Source organism: Parambassis ranga, chromosome 17 (genome assembly GCF_900634625.1).
Source record: "Parambassis ranga chromosome 17, fParRan2.1, whole genome shotgun sequence".
NCBI classification, from domain to species: domain Eukaryota; kingdom Metazoa; phylum Chordata; class Actinopteri; family Ambassidae; genus Parambassis; species Parambassis ranga.
Window position 1 is genome coordinate 7,228,831 of NC_041037.1, and position 23,049 is coordinate 7,251,879.

Consider the following 23,049-nt stretch of genomic DNA (forward strand, 5'->3'; position numbering starts at 1 on the left):
CTCAGCTGGACAACGATTTGCGGTTTGTTCCACTAGATGGCGAGAAATACAACAGAATAAGAGCTGTACGCTGAGCCGGTCTGTACGGCCTTGTGAAATGGCGTCCTGATGAGATGGTGCCGAAGTTGCCTCGTCACCACTAGTATAAAAAATAAGTCCTGCACCGAGGCGTAATTTATCCGTGCAGCAAAAACTATATTAATTGAGCAGTGTGCGCAGGTAGTTGTGAAACTGAATCAGAAATAAGAGCTGAAAGTTTGCGCCCATATTCAACAGTTGGCATCCGTGACTCACACACACACACACACGCACGCTGTGTGCGCCATACTTTAGGGCGCTGATAGTTTTCTGAGCGCACAGGTCCGCGCGCAAAATATGTGCGCAGCATACAGGGGATGTGCTTCTGTAGCGCAACGCCAAACATTATATAGGAGCTATGTTTACGCCCCTCATCTGTTCACCGCCTCACTTGACAGAAACTGGAGAACTGCATTCTGGGTAATGTATTTACCTCACAGCTTGTTTTCAGCAGCGGGCAACTCTTTACGGAATACACTTTCCACAATGCACTGCGTTGTTGTTAACGACCCCATCTTGTGTCCTCCTCATGAATATATATCAGTCAGTATTTGCGTAGGAGGTCGGCCGACGTTCATTTCATATTCTAGTACTGTATTTTAGTCCAAATGGGACGCACAGTCACGTCTCCGCCCTGAGCTGCCTCTGCGCGCCCAGACTCTTCCCAGCGAATTTAATCAGTAAAATGTTTTTTGAACAGCGGAGGAGCCTCCGACAGGGAAGGAAGACAAGAAGTGAATGACTACTAGTGGAATAACTCGGCAACACCGCCCAGTTGGCGGACATTTACCACGGCGGGCACGTATTCAGGCTTTCAAATGTAGAGCTTTTAGGTGTAACCAAGTGCGCACCGTTATTTATTTAGAGTGGGGGACTTTTCATTGGCACCGATGGAAAGTGTGCAGGCTGTCGCTGAGGACGGCGCGTCAGATGGAAGCGCGACCAAGTTAATGAAGAAGCCCAGCGGACTGTCTGTCGCCCGGGGGACTCCAGCAGATGATGGCGGTGGACATTTCGCACCCTCCCGCGTAGAGGCAAAGAACGGGAATAGCCTTTCTCATTCCGCCTCTACATCGGGATCTAGTGCGTCAAACCGAGCTGTGGCGTCTAATGGCCGGGGCTCATCCAGCAACTCTAGCTCTCTCCTGTTGAGACGGAGGCGCTTGAAGAGGAACCTCTCCGCCGCAGCTGCAACCACCGCCACCTCAGCTGTCACTGCCGCCTGCGGCGCGAAGATGAACTCGGCCCTGTCCTCAGCGTCTTTACATACTCGGAGTTTGGATAGGAAGACTCTCCTGAAGCACCGACAGAACATGCAGCTGCAGCCCACAGATCGCGAGTGGGTAAGAGCAGATCTCCACCGGGGCTCAATACATGTCCACGATAAACTGACGCCTTCATATCCCAGGCCGGTTCTTTGCACTATGGATACCACAGCCGGCGAGGTGGCGCTCCGGCTGAGTAAACTCTGCAGCAAGTCGAGCTCTGTTGTGCGCATTTTTTGTAAAGACAGCTCAAAGACGGACCAAAATGGCAACTGCAATGTGAAGTATGAATATAATGATAATCCATGTAAGGTGAAGGAAGACTCAAGTATAAACTGCAACCATATGACTCCCCTGGAATCCACAGAATTAAGGAGTCACCCCAGTGACAGGTTGAGACTGCTGCTCATGGAGAATACAGATGACAGGCAAGCTCAACAGGACGTTGATGGAAAACTTTTCACCCCAGAATCAGAATCACAGGACAACATAACCTGTTCACTGTCAGATTTAAATTCAAACTCTAACATGGATACCCTTAATGATGATGATTCAGAGCACAGGAACGGTGTGGACAGCTATGGATTAAACTCTGGCTCAGATGTGGAAAGCAGTGCATTTGATGACCTGAGCTCCGGGGCCCGGCTCAGTGAGCACAGAGACTCCCTCAGTGATGACATGATTTTAGGAACAGAGGCATCCATCCTCAGTCCTTCTTTTGACAGTGCCACAGAGGGTCACGACATGTATGGTAGCTCCTCAGATGAACTGGAGCTTGACTGTCCAACATCAAGTGTGGTCTTGGACCCCATCTCCCAACACCACACCAATGGCACCTCTGCAGTCTCTGCCAACTACAATCAGAGCAACATGGGACATTTAAATGACATGGCAAACAATGTGGGTCCAGGCAGCAGACTCACTCCACACAGTCTGGGCAGCCTGCCACCCAGCAGTAGTGCCGGCTCATTGTCGAGAGCCTGTTCTACAGGTAACACACCTGACATCCAAGATCTGGACTGTGGCCAAAGTGCTGCAAAATCAGGGCTGACAGCGCACCAAAATGGAGATTCCTGTGATTCCAGCCCCACACTGTATGTTCAGCTGCATGGTGAAGCTGTCAGGAGGCTTAGCCCAGATGAGAGGCCCCTGCAGATCCAGAATGACTTTCTCTTTAAGCTTGGATTTAAGGACCCATGGAGAGTTCAAGAGGAAGGGCTTAACACGGAAATAGGCTCTTTGTTACGTTTTTATGCAGGTAAATGAAATTATGCTTTCAGGTCTATTCTGGTATGATCCATGTTTTACTTTGACTGAAACTTTTTGAGGTCTTCTCTTGTTGCATAGCACAAACTTTGTTTTTGAATGTAGATCCTTCGTTTTCTAACAGGTTGTCTACCTGTTACAGTCTGACCAGTACAGTCATGCAGGTGCAGATTATGACATCATTAATAGAGCAGTTCAAAACATTCTTTCCTTTTTTGCTGAGACAGTTTTCACACACAGCTTGTGTATTAATTTGAGTGCAGCAACAGACCTTTGCTGATAACTGCGACTGCACTTTAGAGGGTTATTATTAAAGGTCTGTTAGCCTAAGCCTGCTTCCTAGTGGTGGTTTACCATGTTCTGGTTTAAGTGTGCTGTGGTCTGAACAGGTCATAGTGAGGTCATGGTGCAAAAGCTGTTCCAGATCTACAGTGCCCTGTTTAAATTTTCAGGCCTGCTTTTTTGTTTCTTCCAGCTTCTACTGTCTTTGTTGGTTTGTAGCAGCACACTGTGCTCCCATGGACACGCATGACATTGCTACAAAGCCATCACCACAACTTATGGTGCACAGACATGGGGCCCTTTCCGGCTTTTGCCCCATTATCATCCTAATGAAAAGGCTGAATGCCTTTGTGGTTGGATAGAGAATAGGGGTGGGAGCGATATGGCTGGGAGGACCATAAACCCTCTCTGTGGACTCAGTGAATTCTGGTCATTGAGATGCTGCACGTTGCCTGTCCTATTGGCATCCAGCATGGCTACTGTCACACTAACTAACTGCTTGCCAAGCTGGGTTAACGTGCTCCTCCAAAGCTCAGGAAGCCCTTTTCTTCACGATGCCGCTACCCCCACCAGTGGGGCTTTTGCTTTGGGAATTGGAATAGAGGGGGGAGTTGAAAATGTGAGTCTTGTGAGGAAGGTGGAGGGGTTTGAAGTGTGTATAACAGAGACAGTGATACTGTAGTATCCTGTCCCCAGGGACTGCTGATAGAGAGGTTATTCACTGTGAAGTAAAAAAAATGGCCGGACTTTTTCACGATCACATGTGCTTTTTGACCTTATATGCTCTTGGTAGACTGCTTTGCTGGAAGTATGGCCAGAATGATTTAATTTAGATAGCATCATATGGCAGGCTGTATGAGCAGGCATGCTGGGGCTCATGTGGAAGTATGCACATTTAGAGGAAAAAAACAAGTGAGTCCTACATGAGCCTGCGCAGTCAGCTGAGATGAACCTGTAGCCGCAGCAGCAGCCTGGGTGAAAGAAGCCCTGATGCCCCTCTGATGGTAACGCCTCCATATCCCATGTGAGGCAGCTTAAATGTGGTCACCTGACCTCTCCTCTTTACTCCCGCCCCTCAACATACACAGAGCCAATAGTACCACTCAACACTCAGGCTGCAGCCTGCACAAAATGACTGATTCTCATTCAGTAGAAGGACACTGTAGAGCACATTATGCACATACACAGATCATGCATTGTAAAGAGAGAGCGGGGCAAATGCCCTTGTAACATGGCATGTTCTTGCACTACTTCCTTACGCAATGTAAGCATGTGAGGAATGTACGCTGGATCCTCTAGAATGTCAGGCATGTCAGCTTCAGGAGGAAGTGCGTGAGTGAGGGGGTTGGGTGTGGAGAGGGAAAATACTGCACTAACACATGTTGAACTGATTCTGAATGGATGTTCTGCACAGATCCTGGAGATAGGGCCATCCTCAGCTGACTTGCTGGCTGACTCAAAGGCACAGCTGCTACAACTGTAGACCACAGTGGCACTAAAGACCTTTTTGTCTGCATGCCCATGCTTGCCGACTGGCCTTTGATACAGAATCTAAACAAATGCTGGCTTACTCAATAAGAGCCTTATGTTGTTTTATTGGAAACTTAAATAATAAGCATGTGAGCAGCATGTGCTTTATCTTTTGATATGTGTGACAGATGAGGTACTTAGCATTCAGCATGATTAGGCAAGCAGAGAATGTTGGGAAGTGGCTGTTAAGTTGATAGGAGTTGCCTTGGGCCATCCTTTGGACAATGCAGTTTGACTTTGAAGGGGTCAGGTTATGCTTTGAGTGCACAAACTCTGCAGTGGTCAGAGGAGAGAACTCCCTTTGCCCTACCAGACACACACACACATGCACATGTACAGAAGGCAGCCTAGATCAAAAGGCCGCTGTCCTCTTTGGCAGGCTGATGAGTGATCCTTTCAGAGCTGCCCACACAGGAGTCTCTTGTAATGCCCGGCCAGCTTTATTAGAGTTGGAGGGACAAGAAGGAACAAAAAAAAAATATAATCAATACATGCACATTCAGGGCCAAAATGCCACCATTCTAAATAAAAGTCAGCCTCCTCAAGAGACTCGGTGTCCAATCTGTTGTTACAGTCATGGTTTAAGTGACCATCCAGGTTAAAGTACCGGTCAGTGTTGCTCTGTAAAAGAGCTTCTACTCTGACAATTGGAGATTCTAAGTCCAGCATGTAATGAACCTGCCCCCTGCTTAGATGGCTGCTTTGTTACACAGACTGTGTGTAGACCTGCGAGAAAGGGAAACGGCATACTGAACCCTAACACACACTGGCACAGGGTTTCCCTCGAGGCAGAGGACCCGGAGTTCTTAAGCAAACCAAAGCAGCACATTAAATTATTTAGATTCATTAGCCTACTTAGCTTTGCAAACACTCACATCTCTGCACTTCAGCATCCCAACAACTTTTTTTTTTGCGCGGTCTCTACTCACCCTATTAAAGTTGAAATGTTTGAAAAGCAGTTTCTTGTAAATCTAAAGTGGTGTTAAGATTTGGTCTCCTTTATGAGTGAAATTAATGACCAATGGCATATACCGGCCTAGAAACTATCAGGGTATTAATCCCTTTCACCCTCCTTGTACTTTTATAGCTCAAGCTTCTGTGAAACAAAATCAGAGTTGAAAGCAGTTTCAAGCACGCTGCACCCAATTTTCAGGTAATTCCTATGTTGTTGTCATCTGCCAGGAAGGTGAACTTGGCAGGAAGAATCATTCATGCAGAACTACTGCAAAGATAATGGAGATAATACCTTACAAAACAGAAGTGTAAAATCCTGCTTACCAATGTTTGCAGCTTTGCACATTCATGGCAAATATAACAGCTGTTATGATTTCACTTTATGCCACTATCCCAATTAGTAACAGGAATATCTGTTCCTCGAAATAACATACTGCTACGGCTTTTTATTAGGTTTTTAATATGAAAGGTTTTTAGTGCGGCGGTTCTCAAAACAAATTGTAATTTCATGCTCGCTGCTTCACTGTTATTGGTGTACTTATTTACAAAGTCAAGCAATATCTTACTACTTTATTGCTTTGGGATCCAGCTACGACGCCAATGCTAACACTACATAGATCCTTCATTTTTATCTTTCTTCATCTCTGAATGTCAAATTATTTTCTTAGTTTTAGGAAGCTAAATGGTGTGATTATGTTGAATAAGTGTATTTGTGGAAAACTTGGGGACCAAGTAGTTTTAATAGAAATGTTTATTGTAGATCTACCTATTTTTGGAATCTGCCTCAAGTGGCCATTCTAGGAACTGCAGTTTTTTGGCGCAGCCATCAAAGTTGCTGCTTGCTGTTAATCAATATTAAAAGCAATAAAATATGAATAGGTCGACACGTAATATTCCTTTTAAAAGACTGTATCTTTCCAGTCCTACCTCAGGGCCTGTCTCTTGAAGAGGCAGCGGCTGGTGACGTGATGACTTAAAGGACTGTGCAGGATTTAAAGGCTTAATGAGGCTCCCAGATTTCTCCAGCAGGCTCCTGTGGCAGCTATTAAGCAGGGAGCCACTCACTCTGTCTTGCCTGTGCCATATCTTTCTGTCTTCGTACAGTCAGTGAGCCAGATTGCTCTCACGCTTGCATTAATATGAAAACATTTTGAAAGGCAGAAGGAGAGCAGCCTGTGTAAATTTTTGTCTTTTTTTTATGAACGATCACTGATTATCGCGATAATGGCATGATGGTCTCCTGCAGTGGTTTAGATTGAATGGATTTTCTTATTCAAACGCTGTTTTACTGGTTGCCATGGATTTATGAAATGCAATGTTTACCTTCACCTACATCTATAAAACAATGCAAAAAACAACACTGTCCCCTCTGTAGGTTTCTGGGAGATCTTCCTCTCTCGTTCGTTCTCACATCCACGTCCTTGCCTGACAGTTAATGGTCTTTCTAAATGGCCCATTGCTGAGTCATTATGTAATTGTGTAACCAGATTTCACACGTTCCAGAGCTCAAATCCAATACGCATGTGTCTGTGTGTGCTGAGGGTTATTTTTGCATGCATTAGTATATGCCCAAGAGAAAAGCATGTGATCAAAGCATAGAATTCTATATTCCTTCACATGCTGGCTTCACACGTAGAAGTGGCCGCGCTACAAGCCCGAACATTGAGCTGCGTGTGGATTCTCCTTGCTTGTGTCTACGTTCTGAGACAGACATTGAGAGGATGGTGGTGTCAGCTTGTAGCAGTTAAAGCCAGGGGAACTGTTTTCTGTCTAATATAGATTGCCTTCTTGGCTGACATCCTACCACCCTCCCCTTCTCCCTTTCCTCTCACACAGAATCTTCCTCCCTCTCTCAATTTCTCTCATGATCGATCCTCCTCCCTCTCCTCTCGCTATCTTTTCTCGCATCTCCTCCTCCCTCACACCATCTGACAGTAACCATTTATCTTCCCATATCTCTATCTTTCCCTGGCTTATTGCTTTTGATTCCAAGAATTACTTGTCACCCTCATAATTGTCTTTAGGAATATTAATTAAGGTAAAAACCATCAGCTCACATCTCTCTTTCTAAACATTTTAAATAGCCTTTTTCCTTTGTTGAGTCTGTACCCTCTGTGGAAGTAAGTTTCAAAACATAATAAGAAGAGAACAGGGGAATATGCAATTGAAATTTTCATTGCTTTGTGGTAAGCAGATGAATCTAGCCTGAGCAATGTCATGCTGATATGTTACTACTGTCTGCCAGCCAGCACATCTCAGATAGGGAATTGGGGAAAGGGAGTTGGGAAGGGCACCGGCTTTTCCTGCCGTATAGGAAAAGCCAGGCCTCTCAGCCATCTCAGCTGTCAGGTTGCCCTTGCCAAATGCTCCTCAGAAACCATGAGGGGTTGGAGTAGATGGTGTTCACCCACCCCCCTCCTCCCTTCAGCAGGGTCATGGAGTGGGCTGACTGTCCCCTAGCTGAGCACCAACCCCTGCTTTGACCACATGCATGAAGGGAGGGATTAGAGGCAGGCCAGCGGGGGCTCGCTATCCACAGCTTTGATCAGCAGCAGCACAGCCTAATGCCAGAGAACATCTGCAACTCTCAGCATTAAAGAGGCCCAAAAATTCCGATTAGGGAACACGCGGCCTGCTTGCCTGCTAGTGTACAGGACAGAACTGTGTCAATTCCTGAATGGGAGGTTTTTTTAAATACCACCACTCCAGTGGTGCTTACACTGATTTGTTTTACAAAGACCGAATTTCCCGAGAGGACAGTTCACTGCATGTTTAAAACCCCAGCATTTGGTTTTTCTCTTTGCATTCAGTGAGTAATTGCAGAAAGCTAGGATCAGTTTAGTTGTGAGGTAGCTCTGTGTTGAATATTTTGTCATCTTCCTGCCTTGCTGAAACAAAAGGTTGAAGAGATGAACTGTTTTGCAAACAGCATTATGTTAGAATCAGACTGTGTTTGTGTCATCAGGTCGCAGCTAGATAAGGTGTGTTTGGGTGGAGCTTAGCTTGTTTCTATGGACTCTGCTCCAATAGAAAGGGGCAGTGTTGTTCATATGAAATGACCTAGTTTAAAGTTCATCTCTCACAAAAATGCTGATGCTCAGGAACAATACTTCCTTATTGTCAAATGTGTGGTTTAAGAGGACGGCTTTAAAAGCACAGAAAACAGAAAATCGATCCTTGTGGTATATTTTGACCCTCAGCTTTAGTGTGTTAATCAAATCAGCATTGATTTCAGCCAACACAGGTATGCTGCAACCTGTAATTTAAAAAAATACTGCACGACATGTGCTGTGCTCCAAACAGCAGACAGATGGTTAGTGGATAATAGCAGCTAAAACAAGAGGAAAAGTGTATCTAAAATAAAAGTATACGTTGGGCTTGCATTTATTATGTAGCCTAAAGAAATGATTTTATTATTGCCTGACAAGATTTACTTTAATACTAATGTGTGCCAGTGGATTATTCCTCAAAACACAGTTTGCAGAATAGAAACCGAATAATGAGAAGCTTATGAACAGGCTACAATAAACGTAAAAATTGATTGCAGGACTTATTGCATTAAATCAGGTGTGTGTTAAACTCAGGTGTGCCCAATAAACTGGCAAGCTGGTGTATACAGTTTAATGGCAGTGTGTCTGAGATCTGTCAAGCTGAACGCCCAGCGTCAGCCCGGAGAGAACGAGGAGGAAACACTCCACATGCGGCCGGGTACAATCATTAACATGGCAATTTGCTTGTCTCTTGCTGTTAGCTGTGCAGTTTGATAATTACCCAAGTCCTGGAAAAAAAAACAGGGAGAGCTGTCACCTGCTGCACCAGGAAGCTAGCTGTCACTTTCTCTCACCGTGTCCTTCTCATTTGGATTTTATATCCTCTTGCACATGCTTATTTTTGGCTGGCCAGTCTTATTCTGTCTCCAGTTTCAGCTGTGGTGTCTGCCTTATAAAAACTGCACTTTTTAATCAACTCTCACTCGCTCCTGTCTGTCTGGTTAAAGGCTTTCCTCACTATCCTATCTCTGTGTCTCTTACTGCCATCCCACCCCGGCACCCCTTCACTCACCCTCGTCCTCCTCCTCCTCCTCCCTCTCCCTCAGTGCCACTGTGTTCACATGGCCCCTGCATGTGACATGAAGCTGAGCCAAAACACCCCGGATGCCCGCTTCAGCCCTCCACTGTTCCAGACCTTGTTAAATTTTAAACAAAACAAAAGGAGCAGGAAGGAGGGAGGAGGGAGAAGGAGAAGAAAGAGAAAAGTGAACACATGGGGCCAGGGGAATGTGCAACAACATCACAATCTCATTCATTCCCTCATTCGGCCCCAGTGCATCATCAGGAGAGCACTGCCCTTTAATTCATGCTCCTCTGGTGTGAACGCTTTCCTCTCTCTCTCACTCTTTCTCTCTGCTCTGAACTGGACTGATTGTGGCCTTAACCACAGATCTGGGGTCTGATTACTTTGTGGCCTGTCCTTCTGTGGGATTAAAGCACAAGTGACTGTAACTGCTGTCTTCAACTACTTTTACCTCCAAGGCCTCAGATGCAGATGAAACAGAGGAATAAGATTGGAAATAATAACATTTTTTATTAATACTTAGTGTGCTTTTTCTTTGTGGAAATATGAATTTCCATTTTCACCAGCAAAAAAAAATGCCACAACTTGACAGCCTTTAATATAATATATCCCAGTGTGTTGCCACCATATTTAGTTATCGGGACATTTATGGCTTCTGATAATAAATAGCGTGAGAGGTTAAGTACAACAAATGATGCTCTTAATCTGTGTGTCTGTGGTCTACCCTCAGGGAAAACTAACTGAGAGTGCTTTGCTTTCATCATTGAATAGAAGCTAATCAATCAGAGAGAAAACTTCACATCATGTAAACACTGCTTCATAGCGTCCTTCATAATGCTTTATGATGGATGAGGCAACCAACAGCAGCATGCATTTTCACAGAGTTGTTTTGTGTCGTGATTACATTTGCTTGAGTGGGCTAATTGATTGAACTTTCTGGCAGGTAATGGTCAAAGCATGTCAGCTGCTTGGTGCGGTTTGATATTCGATATCACGGATGCTTTTATAATCCTTGTTTACGAGCAAAAAAACAAGTTCAGACAGGAGTCTCTGCAGTCCATCCCACATAATATTCATCCTACCAATCTTACGCACACACACACCCAGATATCCTTATTATTTTACAGTACAGTAAGCTGCTTTGGTATTCACCCAGCCTCTTGCTCTTTCCTGTGCTATTCTAGTCGTGCTTGTATGAAAATTCTGCCACCGCCTACTTAAATGTGCTTTTCTGTACTTGACTCTTTGATTGGCAGCACTTGCTCAGTGCACACGGCACATAATATCACATCTGCTCCATGCGATCATAGTCTTTACAGTATTCTTAAAGACACGATGATGTATGTTCGCTAAGCTGGTGAGCAGTTTGTAGACACAGTCAGCCTGAATTGCAACTTTGATCATGTTTGACATGACTGACTCACAAATACACATTCACACACAACATTCATTGTAAGGAAGTATAAGGAAACAGAGAGGATGAGACTGACACTCCTGTAATTATGATTCTGCTTGGATTTCAGTGCTGTAAAATATGAGCACAGTCTATGGTGTCGCACAATAATTCACCAAATGTTATAGAATCACATTTGTCAGAGTGCTGTGACTCAAACAATCCACATGATGTTTGTTAGCAGTTTTGCTCTTTTGTGACCTTTACATTTTCTCCATCTAATGGGCGTCCATGTCGGCCTCCGGGCTGGGATAACTGCTGTCGCGCCTCAATTAAGACCTCCAATTTTTGAGTGTCAAAAATAAGACTCTAATTAAATTAGTAATACCAAACAAGATTAGTATTACTGGAGGGCCTTGCTAAAAAAAATAGAGGGTAATTTTTAATATGATCACCCGCTGAGGTTTCAGACTAGGTGAAGTTTCACTTCCATTATCTGCATTTGTTTTTTCATTTAAAGAGACTGATTTTTGTATTCAGTCCACTTGAACATGATGTTATGAAAATGGCAGTGAGCATGATGAGGAAGATTGAGAATGGGGAGCTCTGAATGTAAAACGTCCCCATTTTATTTCCTTCAGTGACAGGTATTATTAATGCAGTGGTACAAATGAACACGGAAACCCCGGGTGACAAACAGGTGGGAGTCCCTGCATGCTAATTAATCATCATGCACACAATGCTCATGTGTTCACACTCCACCACAATCAGCTCCAACCTTTTGAGTGACATCAAACCTTCACTGGCTTACCAATTAACGTGCTCATCTTGCCTCTTTAGCCTCTGTATCAGAGGTAGGTGTTGTCATCCTTCTTCTTATCACTGCTTTCCTCTTCATCCCTGGCTCTCACGTTTCACCCTCCCCTGATGCATTTCCCAGGGGGGGGCTGAGTGCTAGGTGGGTAAGCCTAAACCTTAGAGTCTGGAAGGGTGTTATTGTACTGTGCTTAAGATGACAATACGTCGTCCCCCCAATACAGTATATGGCGCTGGACTTTATGAAAAGGCTGTATAGAGGGCTGCAGAGACAGGCTGCTGCTGCTGTATACAGGCCATTAGCAGCTGCTGAGTGCAGAGGCTGAAGTGACACAGTGATGCAGTTGACGAGCAACCGGTGTCCTGAACAATAATATGTGTGTGAGAGAAGGAATATGCATTGCTGGTATTTACTTTGTATATTTGGTTGTCAAACATAACCAAAAATCTACTTTGCTGTAGCAAAAGGTGAATGTTTGGTACTGAAATTATGTTAGAGTTAAAATTGTGAAATTTATGATATGGCAAGCAAGCATTGATAATATGTCTATGGTTATTGTCGGTGGACTCTGTGACATGTTGTTGTGATAAAACTTTATTGTGTGTAATGAAACTCAGTGTGGATACCTTGTTTAAAATCTCCTCCAGGCAGAGACTCAATCACAGTGTTGTCATACATCGTTTTCTTGCTTTGGGATTCACTTTAATGAATCGTCTTTACTGCCACACTGCTGTCTTTGTGTCATTGTGCATGCATTGCCTGTGCGCGAGCCTGATTATGTGCCCACATGTGTTAGCGAGCAAGCTGTAGGACTGAAGGCGAGTGCTGCATCATTCATGAGTGTGTGCCACCCTGTGCCTGGACTGCAGTGACCCGTAGCTGTCAACAGTGTATCCTTGAGCATGATGGCACAGGCTGTGTTGAGGACACACCGCAGGGGCTGTTGGCATGTGGAGGGCTGTGGGTGGGACCAGGGGATGGGTGGGCCTGTCTGACCTGGAAGTGGAAGCAGTGGATGCAGAATAGGGCTGAAAAACTAATATAAATGTAGCAGACTCTTTGGAAATCCTCTTTGGGTTGCCCTCTGTGTGCAGCAATAAAGCAGGACGGACCCTGCGCTGACTTTATGAGTGTGAAGAAAAAGAGATGATGTTGTGAAGTAATCCTCTCCTGGAAAGATCAATGCATAAAACCATTCTGACTTTAAATCTGCCCAAAAGAAAGTAAGGAGAGGAGAGCAGAGAGCGTGGATGACAGCTGGAGATAGTGAAGCCTGACGTTATGTACTCCAGGGAATAGTTAATGGAGGATGATAAGTAGGAAAATGAAGAGTTTCTCTTCTGCTGAGCCCTTCCATGCCCTCTGAAACAGTAAAATATGTCCACACACATAGTTAAAACCTTTCCAGTCATAACCTGTGTGTGTGAGTGAGAGTGTGAGCAAGACAGAGGCACATTACATAACTAGACACCACGGCTCTGCTGCCAGTTTACTATCACACAACAGTAACTCAGTTCACACGTGCGCAGGCTTGCTTTATTGTGTGTGTGAAAGCATAACCTCCCATTTGTTTCTCACGCATTCATGACCTGCTGTTAATTCATCATCTCCCTGCATAGAGTAGCCATGAACAAGTTTATAAGGTTTTTTTTTATTTTACTCTACTTGGAAGAGTATTACATAAAGGCTGGAAGGTTTGACGGAGAATACATCTGACCTTTAGCTGGCTAGATATTGGATACTCACTGTGAGTGACTGAGCTATCAAAGTCTTTGTCTGAGCTGATATTATAACAAGAAAAAACTGGCTGATGTGACGTAAAATCTTATCAGAAAACCGAAGAACTGGATGCCCATTTATGCTACAGATAAATGTGATGTCATTATACTAATGTATGAGATTATTCATGTTTTTCTTGGTAAAGTCAATCACTTCTGTGCAGTAATTGCACATTTTTTGTGTTTACTGACTCAAAGTGTCCATGAAAATCAGTGTAGAAGAAGAATAAGTAATAATTCTGTATAAAATCAATTTCATAGTTGTAAATGACAGTTAATTTCAGTTATGCCTCTTTAAATCAACAGATATTGAATCCTGCGCTACTCAAGTAATGATGGAGGCTCTTGTGTAAATGAAGCTATGAAAACAACATTATTCTTCAAAATACATTATGTATGATTTTTATATTATTATGTGATTTTTGATTTTCCTCAGCCCCGGAGGATCTGCTGTTTTGTCTGTTTTATGCCACTCTCACTGTTCAGATTAGCTCCCATATCTGTGCTGTACTTTCTTCTTGTGTGTGTGTCCCTGCTTAAGGTGACAGGATGTGCTTACAGTCTATCTTCTGTGTATTTATACACTTTGTTCATCTATCTATTCATTTGTTTTTTTTTTTCATCTTAGCCACCTCTTATTCCACTGTTTATTTCCATCATCCTCTCTCTTTCTCTCTCTCTCATATGCCACAAAGCAGCCTGCATGGCTGCCAGTATTCACGCTTTTACTGCATTTACTGCTACTAAGGACCCTCATTACCCCCCCCCCCCCTTGTTCTTTTATTTATTTATTTTGTACACACATATACACACACACAAACACTAAATAATTCATTTGGAAGCCTTGCACACATTGAGTCTTGCAATCATGCTCAGATTTACACCCAGGCATTCAATTAATTTGTAGTTCGCATACTCACAAACTGCATGCAGCATCAGCATACACTCACACACAAGCAAAAGGGGTGAAAAAAAAAATTCCCAGGAGCTCTTGTGTGTCTGTGTAACTGTGCATGCCTGTGTGTGTGTGTGTGTGTGTGTGTGTAAGTGCATGCTGGCTGATCACTGGGCTCGTGTTTTCCAATGTAAGGTTTCATAACACACAGTCATTACATAACAGCAGCAGGACTGGAGCTGGGAAGAGAAAGGGGAAGCACACATCTATGTACGTCAGTATCCAGCTCTCTCGCTGACAGGGAATCACAGGGGAAATCTTTTTATTTTTTCACACACTGATGCCAACACCTGCGATTTGAAGCATCCATAAGTCTTCTCTGTCCATTGTTTCAAAGTCTGTTTTTTTTAGTGGATTTTGTTTGAATGAAACAATAAAGCATGTTGACAGTGTAGCTGCTGGGTGTGAAGGATGGTGCTACTGATGGGAAATGTTATTTCTTTCACTTAAGGGCACATAAGTCATTTGTTTAAAAATTCATAGTCGCGCAGCATGATTTACCAACCACTTATGGAGCCTTTGTAGTTCCTCATTCCAGCTGTCAGGAATAAGAGTTATGATTGCATATTTATTTGCATATGCTGCCCATAAATACAGATTTGCATCAACTTAACATGACCTTATATGGAAGGATATTAGTGTCTGCTACCCTGCAACAAAGTGTGCAAGTGGGTCAAATTCATGTAAAACACAAAATTAAGTATTTAAATGCTGCTTCGGGTCATGCCTGTGTCATTATGCTCCCCCACACTGCCCCTACAGGTGACCGGTGGCAACGCATTAACCTGATAACTGCGGTTGTAGATTCCTTTTAATAGCAGAGGGCTGTTTAGTCGGTGTCTCCCTAGGGGCAAAGGGTAATAATGGTTTGATGGGGAAGATATTGCAAGCTGTGACCTCATTTTGATTCAGGATGTGCTTCACTGAAGTGAGAGAGGATGTTTTTTTTGTAGCGTCTGCATGTTTCCATGGGCCTCGTGACATGCAGATTAGAACTATTAAATGTCCACCTGAACCTCTGTCTGAGGATAGACCGATGTCATAGCATCTCACAGCAACAGTGGCACATTTTCCCTCAGTCCCTTGTCTGTTTGGCTGTAATGATGGGGTGAAATGTGTGTGTGTGCGTGTGTGGAGGGGGTATCACCTCAGCTGTGCTGTTTAAGCTGAAGGATGTTCAGCCTGACAGTAGTCAGGAGCACAAAGCTAAGTGTCACTCAGCTCTTCCTAGATGGATTGGAAGCACTCCTCAGCAGCTCTCTTGAGTGTAAAAAATAAGTGCACACACACAGCCTGCCTGTCAGCTTATCCTGAATAATTATTATTATTTTAGTATGCTAAATCACTAATTAAAATTCTGTCCTTTAACTTTTTTGCAATCACACACAACTTATCTAAAATGCATAACAATCTAATCATGTTTAATTGTTTTATTAATTACAGATAATGAAAACAAGCTGCAACATGGATGATTGAATGCACACTCATCTAGCTAATCAGCAGCTTGTGGTGCTGTCCAAACAAGCCGAGTTTACAGTTGTTTATCACAATGTGACTGCTAATTGTTATTGGAAGAAAGCGTTGGATAGCTGTATCCGATCTGATGTATTCTCAATAAAGCAGAATGCTAACAGGATGCTACACTATTGACTCCTTTAGATGCAGCACTGTTGATGAGCTAGATGTATTCGCATGCTAACACGGTTACTGTTCACTGTATACAGAAATAGTCCAAGAAGTGAGCATTACAACTATTAACCTCTGGAAACAAAACTCTAAAATATGATCACATTTCCCTTTTTATGTTTTGATTGCCCACCTAGCAGTCAAAATATTAAAGCCGAATATTTTTAAAATAGTAAGGCTGCATGGTGACCCAGTTCACTTATGCTGAGGATGATGTCCCAGTTGGACACGTGTGTAAGCACCACAAATGTGGTGTCACACAGCGATAAAGCAGGAACATCTCACTTATTTCCCATGCAAACACGCATTTCATCTTCTTATCACTTTTACACAAAGGACAGCCTGACACATTTCACACATCGACACCTCTTTCGTCCCTGAAGGGGGGAGAAAGCCCCTTTTTATCTGTAAACTAGTTTGTGTGAGAACATCTGGGAACATTTAAAGAGGGTTTGTAGTTAATCCTATGAAGCTACTAATTAAGGATCACTCCTTCTAGAAGCTGCAAGGCCTTTCCTAAAGATCTCCAGTGCAAATTGCACACTCACGGTTCATTGTGTGTATTCATCTGAAAGGTGCAGAGAGGTAAAATGTAATGCAGAGCCCTTAGGTGAGCGCGACGAGCAGCCTGTCACCCATGATGGCCTTTGACACCTTCAAAGCAAGGCTGCTCAAGCAGACAGTAGGCTTAACAGGAACTGTCTCTTTGACTCTTAAGTTATCACATCACACACACAGAAAGAGCACCAATGAAGCAATAAATAAAGCAGTTTAAGCAGAGGGGTGATTAGATATAGGAAGGACATCTTTCCTTGTGTGTTGTGACGCAGCTATTTGTGTCCCAGTGTAACAGCTGGTTTTACTGTGTTGTAGGTCAATTTAAATATCCCTTCTCCACCTACATGTGCCTACTACAGTTCTTCATTCATGTAATGTACTGATACAATATATAATCATCAGTTTTCAGTGATAAGATTTGTATAAAGCCATTATTATTATTACAATTATTATAAAATTCACAGTAGTAGAAACTGCCAGTGTTGTAAGGCTTACAAGCATTTATAAGTCATTGCCATCCGGTACATCACATCTGTCATCCCCTATAGAGTGCAGCGACGCACGCTCGTGCTCTACTGTGACTTATGTGGGTCATGGATGCCCCACGGTATGGCATGCCCAGTCCTGTAGTGGAGGTGTGCCGATGTCAGGTTGCATTTAGCAGGGCACAATGATTAACCAGGGATGTGTCCTTGCTATTACTGAAGAATATCCAGAGTAAAGGAGCATGGAGCTGTTAAATGGGAGATGGATGAAGAGAGGCTGGCCTTGGATGCTGATCACTAACAATGATGGATAACGGGGGCAGTAGGGCATAGCATCAGCTCAGTATACTGACATCTAAGCAGCCACGTGTTGTTTCTTTCATGTCTGTGTGGTTATCTGCAAAAAATACAAACAATATAGAGCATATTATGTATTATTGCAGTATTTAAAGAGGGTTAGATGCACAGTACCAGTAGCAGATGTTCAACATCTGCATTCTCAGTCTTGTGAATGCAGATGTGACTGAAAAAGCAAAGCGCTGGTCCTTTATTGGGTTCTATAGGATGTTGAAGTTGCTAAGCACCTTTATGTCTGAGGTCATGATTCGCTTCTGAAACAGGATGATCAAATGAGAGTGCCTGATCCAGGTGGAGTAGCTTGGGAAAAGAGAAGAAGCTTTGCCTTAGTTCAATTTAGTGGTTGGTCCATATCTTATTGGATGAATTTGAGGTAATTTGGGCAAGTGAGATTGTAAGTTTTAGAAGGCAAGAAGGCTTAATGTCTGAGTTCTGATGGGATGCTCGGAAATCCAGAAGAGGCTCAGAGTGAGGAGACGTACTATAAAGAGGGGGTCTTACTATGCAATGTCTGTGTGAAAGACTTTTAAATGTATTTAAAAAATGAATTCATTATTCAGGTTAGGACAGACTTTGATGTAAAATGCAGCTTGTTGTTGGTTCATGTCCTATTTGCAGGACTCCCCCCTTTTTGTTTGCATGTGAATCCCTGATTGTCGCTTTCAGAGTCTTCAGAAATAGAGTCAAGAGGAGTCATGAGAGGTGCTTCATTGGTCCTGTGAGGGTGTGTGTGTGTGTTTGTGCTAAAGCAGTAGGGGTTTACACACGTGGGTATTGGGAGCCTAGTGTGGAAGGGAAACCATTACTTCCTGAGCCTGGGGAAAAGGAAGGAAACCATCTCTAGACACACACACACACACTGTAGTACTCCAGCTCCTACACTCAGTAGGAATAGACTGACATGAACGTGCCCACATTGCCTGACTATTATTTTTAAATTCCCATCATGTGCATCGCCCATAGATGATGGGATGTCTGACATCATTACTGCTTAAAATATTTTTGTGTAGGTGGCCCATGGTTCATGCACTTTGAATATGGAATATGTCTCCTATAATTTCCTTCCCGTATTGGAAGGTTTCCTTTGGCCCTCCCTTATAAACAGGATGCTCACGTGGGAGTCCCGCCCGTCTCCCTATTTCCTTCACGGTGCATTCCCATGGCCAGACTGAAGTATTCAACCTCCATCATGTCATCCTACGTACTGTACGGTAGTACCCTGCAACATGCGTACAGGATCAGCTTTCCAACTTACTCTCATCTCAAAATCAGCCCACTCAAGCTGTCTGCATTGTTCTCCCTATGAAAAACCTCTTACTGCTTTTAGTCCATCAACATTCAGAGGGGGCAATTAGATGGATGCTCATATGGAGATGGTTAATCACTGTCACTCTAACAGTGTATGTGTGGATGTCAGCACAGAGAGGAGTGGGAGGAGTTGGGTTGTACAGTAATGTGCTGTGTGTGTGTGTGTGTGTGTGTGTGTACGCGCATGTGTGTGTGGGAGAAGAGCACGCTCCAACAAAAGGCCTAAAAATAGTAGGACTATGCCCATGTGACATATTGAGGCTAAAAGCTTGTGAATAATTTGTCTAGTGCAACACATATTCTCTTCCTAAGCTCAATCATGAAAATATGCTCCTGCTGGTAACCTCTGCCAGCCAGCAAGTTGGAAGGAAAAGGGGGTAACCGTCTGTTCCATCACCATAGTTGGGCTGACTCTGTATTTGCAAGATATCACATGGATTTGGATGGCATTTGGGGGAAGCGCGCTCTCTGCATGCAGACGTTTAGTAGGGCATTATGATGTGTTAATTTCTTTCCCCTCGCACATGATATTGCTGTCCATGTGTTTCTTTTCTAATGTTTCTCATCTTTCCCTTCCCCATGTTTCTGATTTAAAACTTGTTTAATTATCACACGTGCCGATATCTAAATGAAAATTAAAAAAAAAGTAGATTCCTTCTAAAAATGTGCATGTTTAAAGGTGGATAAAGATGGCTTCACCATGACAAGGGGAGCAGCCTGGAGTTTGTTACTGTAGCATTCAGGTGACTTTTCATGCACGTTGTTGTATTATCTCTACAAGTTAAAGCCCTCAGTGTGTTTCAAAATAATGATGTTACCTTAGCCAGCACCTTTACCACTGTGTGTACACACGACAACATTAATACAAATGGTAATAATGCTTCTTTAAATAGAGATAAAACCTGCCTGTTTCATTTGCTCTCTGCACACTCCACTTGTTTTATGCAATTGTTAAGTGCAATAAATGAGTGTAGAGATCAACAGTACTGTATAATAGAGGAGAAGATGGGGCAGAGAAAGGGAGGTTAAAATAAAGCATCAGAAACACATTTTCATGGACATATAACCTAGATTTAGCTTTAAAAAGCACAACAAGCCAGTTCCTTCAGCATATTCTTTGTCACAGTGTTCTTATAGTGAAAACGTTGATTCAGATATTGAGTTAATTTGCTAATAGGTTAATGCCTAATGTGGTTTCAGCAATGATTAGAGCGAGAGAACAAGTACAATACTGCAGATTTATTTCATTTCCTGATAGCTCATTAAACACATTTATACACATTTACCTCCAGATTATGATTGCCAGCTTTTAATTGCTGCTGTGAAGTTGAGGCTGACTGCCAGAGCACTGAGGAAAAATTATGAAATAGACAAAGCTGTGCTTTGATGCCATTTATAATACATTACAATACACTGCCATATACAGTATATTTTACAGATAGTTCCCAGCTTTGTGCGCAGTATGAACTGGATTTACTATTACAGGCATTGCCTTGAGGCAGGTCTGTAAATAGTCCTTAAGAACCGCCCACTTGTGTTCAGTTTACACATAAATGGATGTTCCTTTTGCTTCAACATAATTGCACAAAATATCAAGTTTTCCATTCCATACAGAGCAAATATTGATGTCAGAATGTAGTATTATGTTATGCATTCTACGTGACTGTCTACATTACACAGCTGTTGTGTGGCTTCTGCGTATTTCTTCTTTGCCCTCGAGTACAAAGACAGCTTGCCCTTGTTGTCAAGCATGACTCCTAATCAACCTCTGACAAGTGTTATATGTCATACTCAGCATTTAGTCAAAGCAAATATCCTTTTGCAAAGTGAGCAATTGATTCTGCTGTGATTAGCTTGTACCACAGACGAGAGGTCAGAGCTCGGTGCCTGTGCTGGTTTAAAAAAAAATAGAGTAAAGCGTATATTAAGAAAATGATTAGAATCAAACATGTGGTGTTATGCTCCTTCTATAGGAGCTGATGTGGTCAGGATGCTTTAAAAGTCTACTGAGCTTGTTGGATTGAAGCAGCACACAGAGCACCACAGTGCTGCATTAGCTGTACCGTCGGCATGTGAAAGACCTGAATTATTTAAAGACACTGGAGTGTGTGCAAGTTCGCACTTGCTTACCCTACTGACTCCTTCTTCCTCTCTTTAACTGTCTTCTACCACCCATTCTGCTTCAGTCTGTGTTTATACTGAAATGAAATATGTGTGAGGGAGACAGTGCAAGAAAGATGCAGCTAGTTTACAGCAGGCCACAGGACCAAAGACATGTTCTACGGCCATCTGTCACTTGGAAAGGAAAACTTCATAAAACCACGCCACCAATCTCTTGGCTGAATGAGAGAACAATGAGGTTGAACACACTGCGAGCACAAAACATCAAAGCTATAGATAGAATAGAGAATTTAAAGGCCAGGCTGGACAGATAGAAACGAAATTCTGGGTGCAGGGGAGGAGGACAGCCACATGCCTGGGAGTTTTTTTGTGTGTGTGTGTTGTGCGGAGGTGGAGGTAGACAGAAAGCAGGTGGATGTTTAGACAGAATGATAACACAGCCTGGCTGACAGAATGCCTGATAAGCAGCCTGACTGTCAGGTTTGGCAGGCTGGTGGTGAAGTGAGAGAATTAGACAGAGGGGAGGGAAGACAGACAGATGGGGGAAAACCGAATAAAGGCAGCTCAGATATTGTAAGAGCATAATTTAGAAGTGGTGCACCTGCTATTGAATTTGAGACTCTATTAATGTAGACTGCAGTGCGCTAAATGCAAATCTGTTCAATTCCAGGTGCAAAGTGGGGCATTCCAAGGCTGATGCTGAATTTATTCGGATCTTTGCTGATGGCCACACATATTTATTTAGCCATTTTATAGCATCGTGGATATGAGGAGGATAATATTTGTACATCCACCTTTCATGTCTTGTGTTAATTATAATTAGAAGAATTTATGTGGCACGCACATCATGATATTTACATCATAACATTGGACATTCAGCATGTTAACATACAGCTTAGCAAATTCAGGTAATATAAGCTGTAGTGCTATGCTAATTGTAGCTCAAAGTGACATTAACATGGGTGCAGCCTCTTTGCCTTGTTTCACTTTGGCTGTTCATGTTTTTGAGTGACATTGCATACCTGTTATTTCCACTAAATTTCTCCAGTTTTATTTGTTGTATGATTTTTATTCATGTTAGTAATAACAACAATGTTCTGTGTTAAATGCTGAACACAAACAGATGGTTTGTTCTTCCTTGTCTATTGTCAGTGTTATTGCCCTGAAGGCAACATTTTGCCACATCATAACTGTGCATGCAGAATGTTAGAATAAAAGGTTGGCTTCCAGCCCTTTGTGATATCACAAAATTCTCTTCAGGATCTTCAGATTTCAGACATTCAATAGTAAGACGAGCGTTCTCCTTTCCCAATCTATGTTGAGGTCACATCTGGGATGCTAACTGCACATAAATCTGTCTTTCAGGGAAGCCTCAGAGCATTGAGAGCTCAGAGCGGGTCCAGCTGTCTGGAACCTACAACGTTCGGAAAGGGAAACTCCAGCTGCCGGTTAACCGCTGGACCAGACGGCAGGTCATCCTGTGCGGCACCTGCCTCATCGTCTCCTCCGTCAAGGAGAGCCAGACGGGGAAGATGCACATCCTGCCTCTGATTGGAGGAAAAGTGAGTTAAAGTCACACCACAACAGCGCATCATGCACCTTCCTTTTTTTCATCCTGGTAGTTTATGATGATGCTGTATAATTGATGCTTTTAACTATAAACTTACAGTGTCATATCAGCAGAGAATAACCTGATAAAGTTGATCTTATTACCCTCTACAAATGCTTCTCTGCAGTGAAATTTGTCTATGACAGTGTGTCACCTTCAACAACTGTTTGTCCTTTAGTTTGACATCCGGTAGTGCTTCCTGTTTTGTTCGTTTTAGCTCAAGGTCGAGCAGGAATAGTACAAGCAAGGTCTCACAAACTCTCAATGATTCCAGCACTCTGCTGGGATGTTTTGTTCATTTCAAATCAGGAGTCCAGACACGCTTAAATGTTAGAGTAATAGATCTCTATAGCATCCAGGCAGCCTTGCCTTTTGAAATTGCCTCCCCAAAAAAATGCCCTTTATTCATTTATTGCTTTATGTGTGTGTATGTGCTAAACAACCTCTGAAAAGCCTTATCTCTTTGTCTGGCTGGCACAAAGGACACTCCAATACCCAACCACACCCAGTTTTTAAACATTTCACACACAGCA

General features: G+C 43.1%; 1 protein-coding gene across 1 annotated transcript in view; it reads left to right on the forward strand.

Moving 5' to 3' along the window:
- Positions 1-968: 968 nt before the first annotated feature.
- phlpp1 (PH domain and leucine rich repeat protein phosphatase 1) overlaps positions 969-23,049 on the forward strand; it is a 36,351-nt gene continuing 14,270 nt past the window's right edge. Inside the window, exons 1-2 of the mRNA XM_028427048.1 lie at positions 969-2,601; positions 22,273-22,469. Of these exons, the coding sequence (XP_028282849.1) occupies positions 969-2,601; positions 22,273-22,469 (1,830 nt within the window). The remainder of the gene's footprint in view (positions 2,602-22,272; positions 22,470-23,049) is intronic.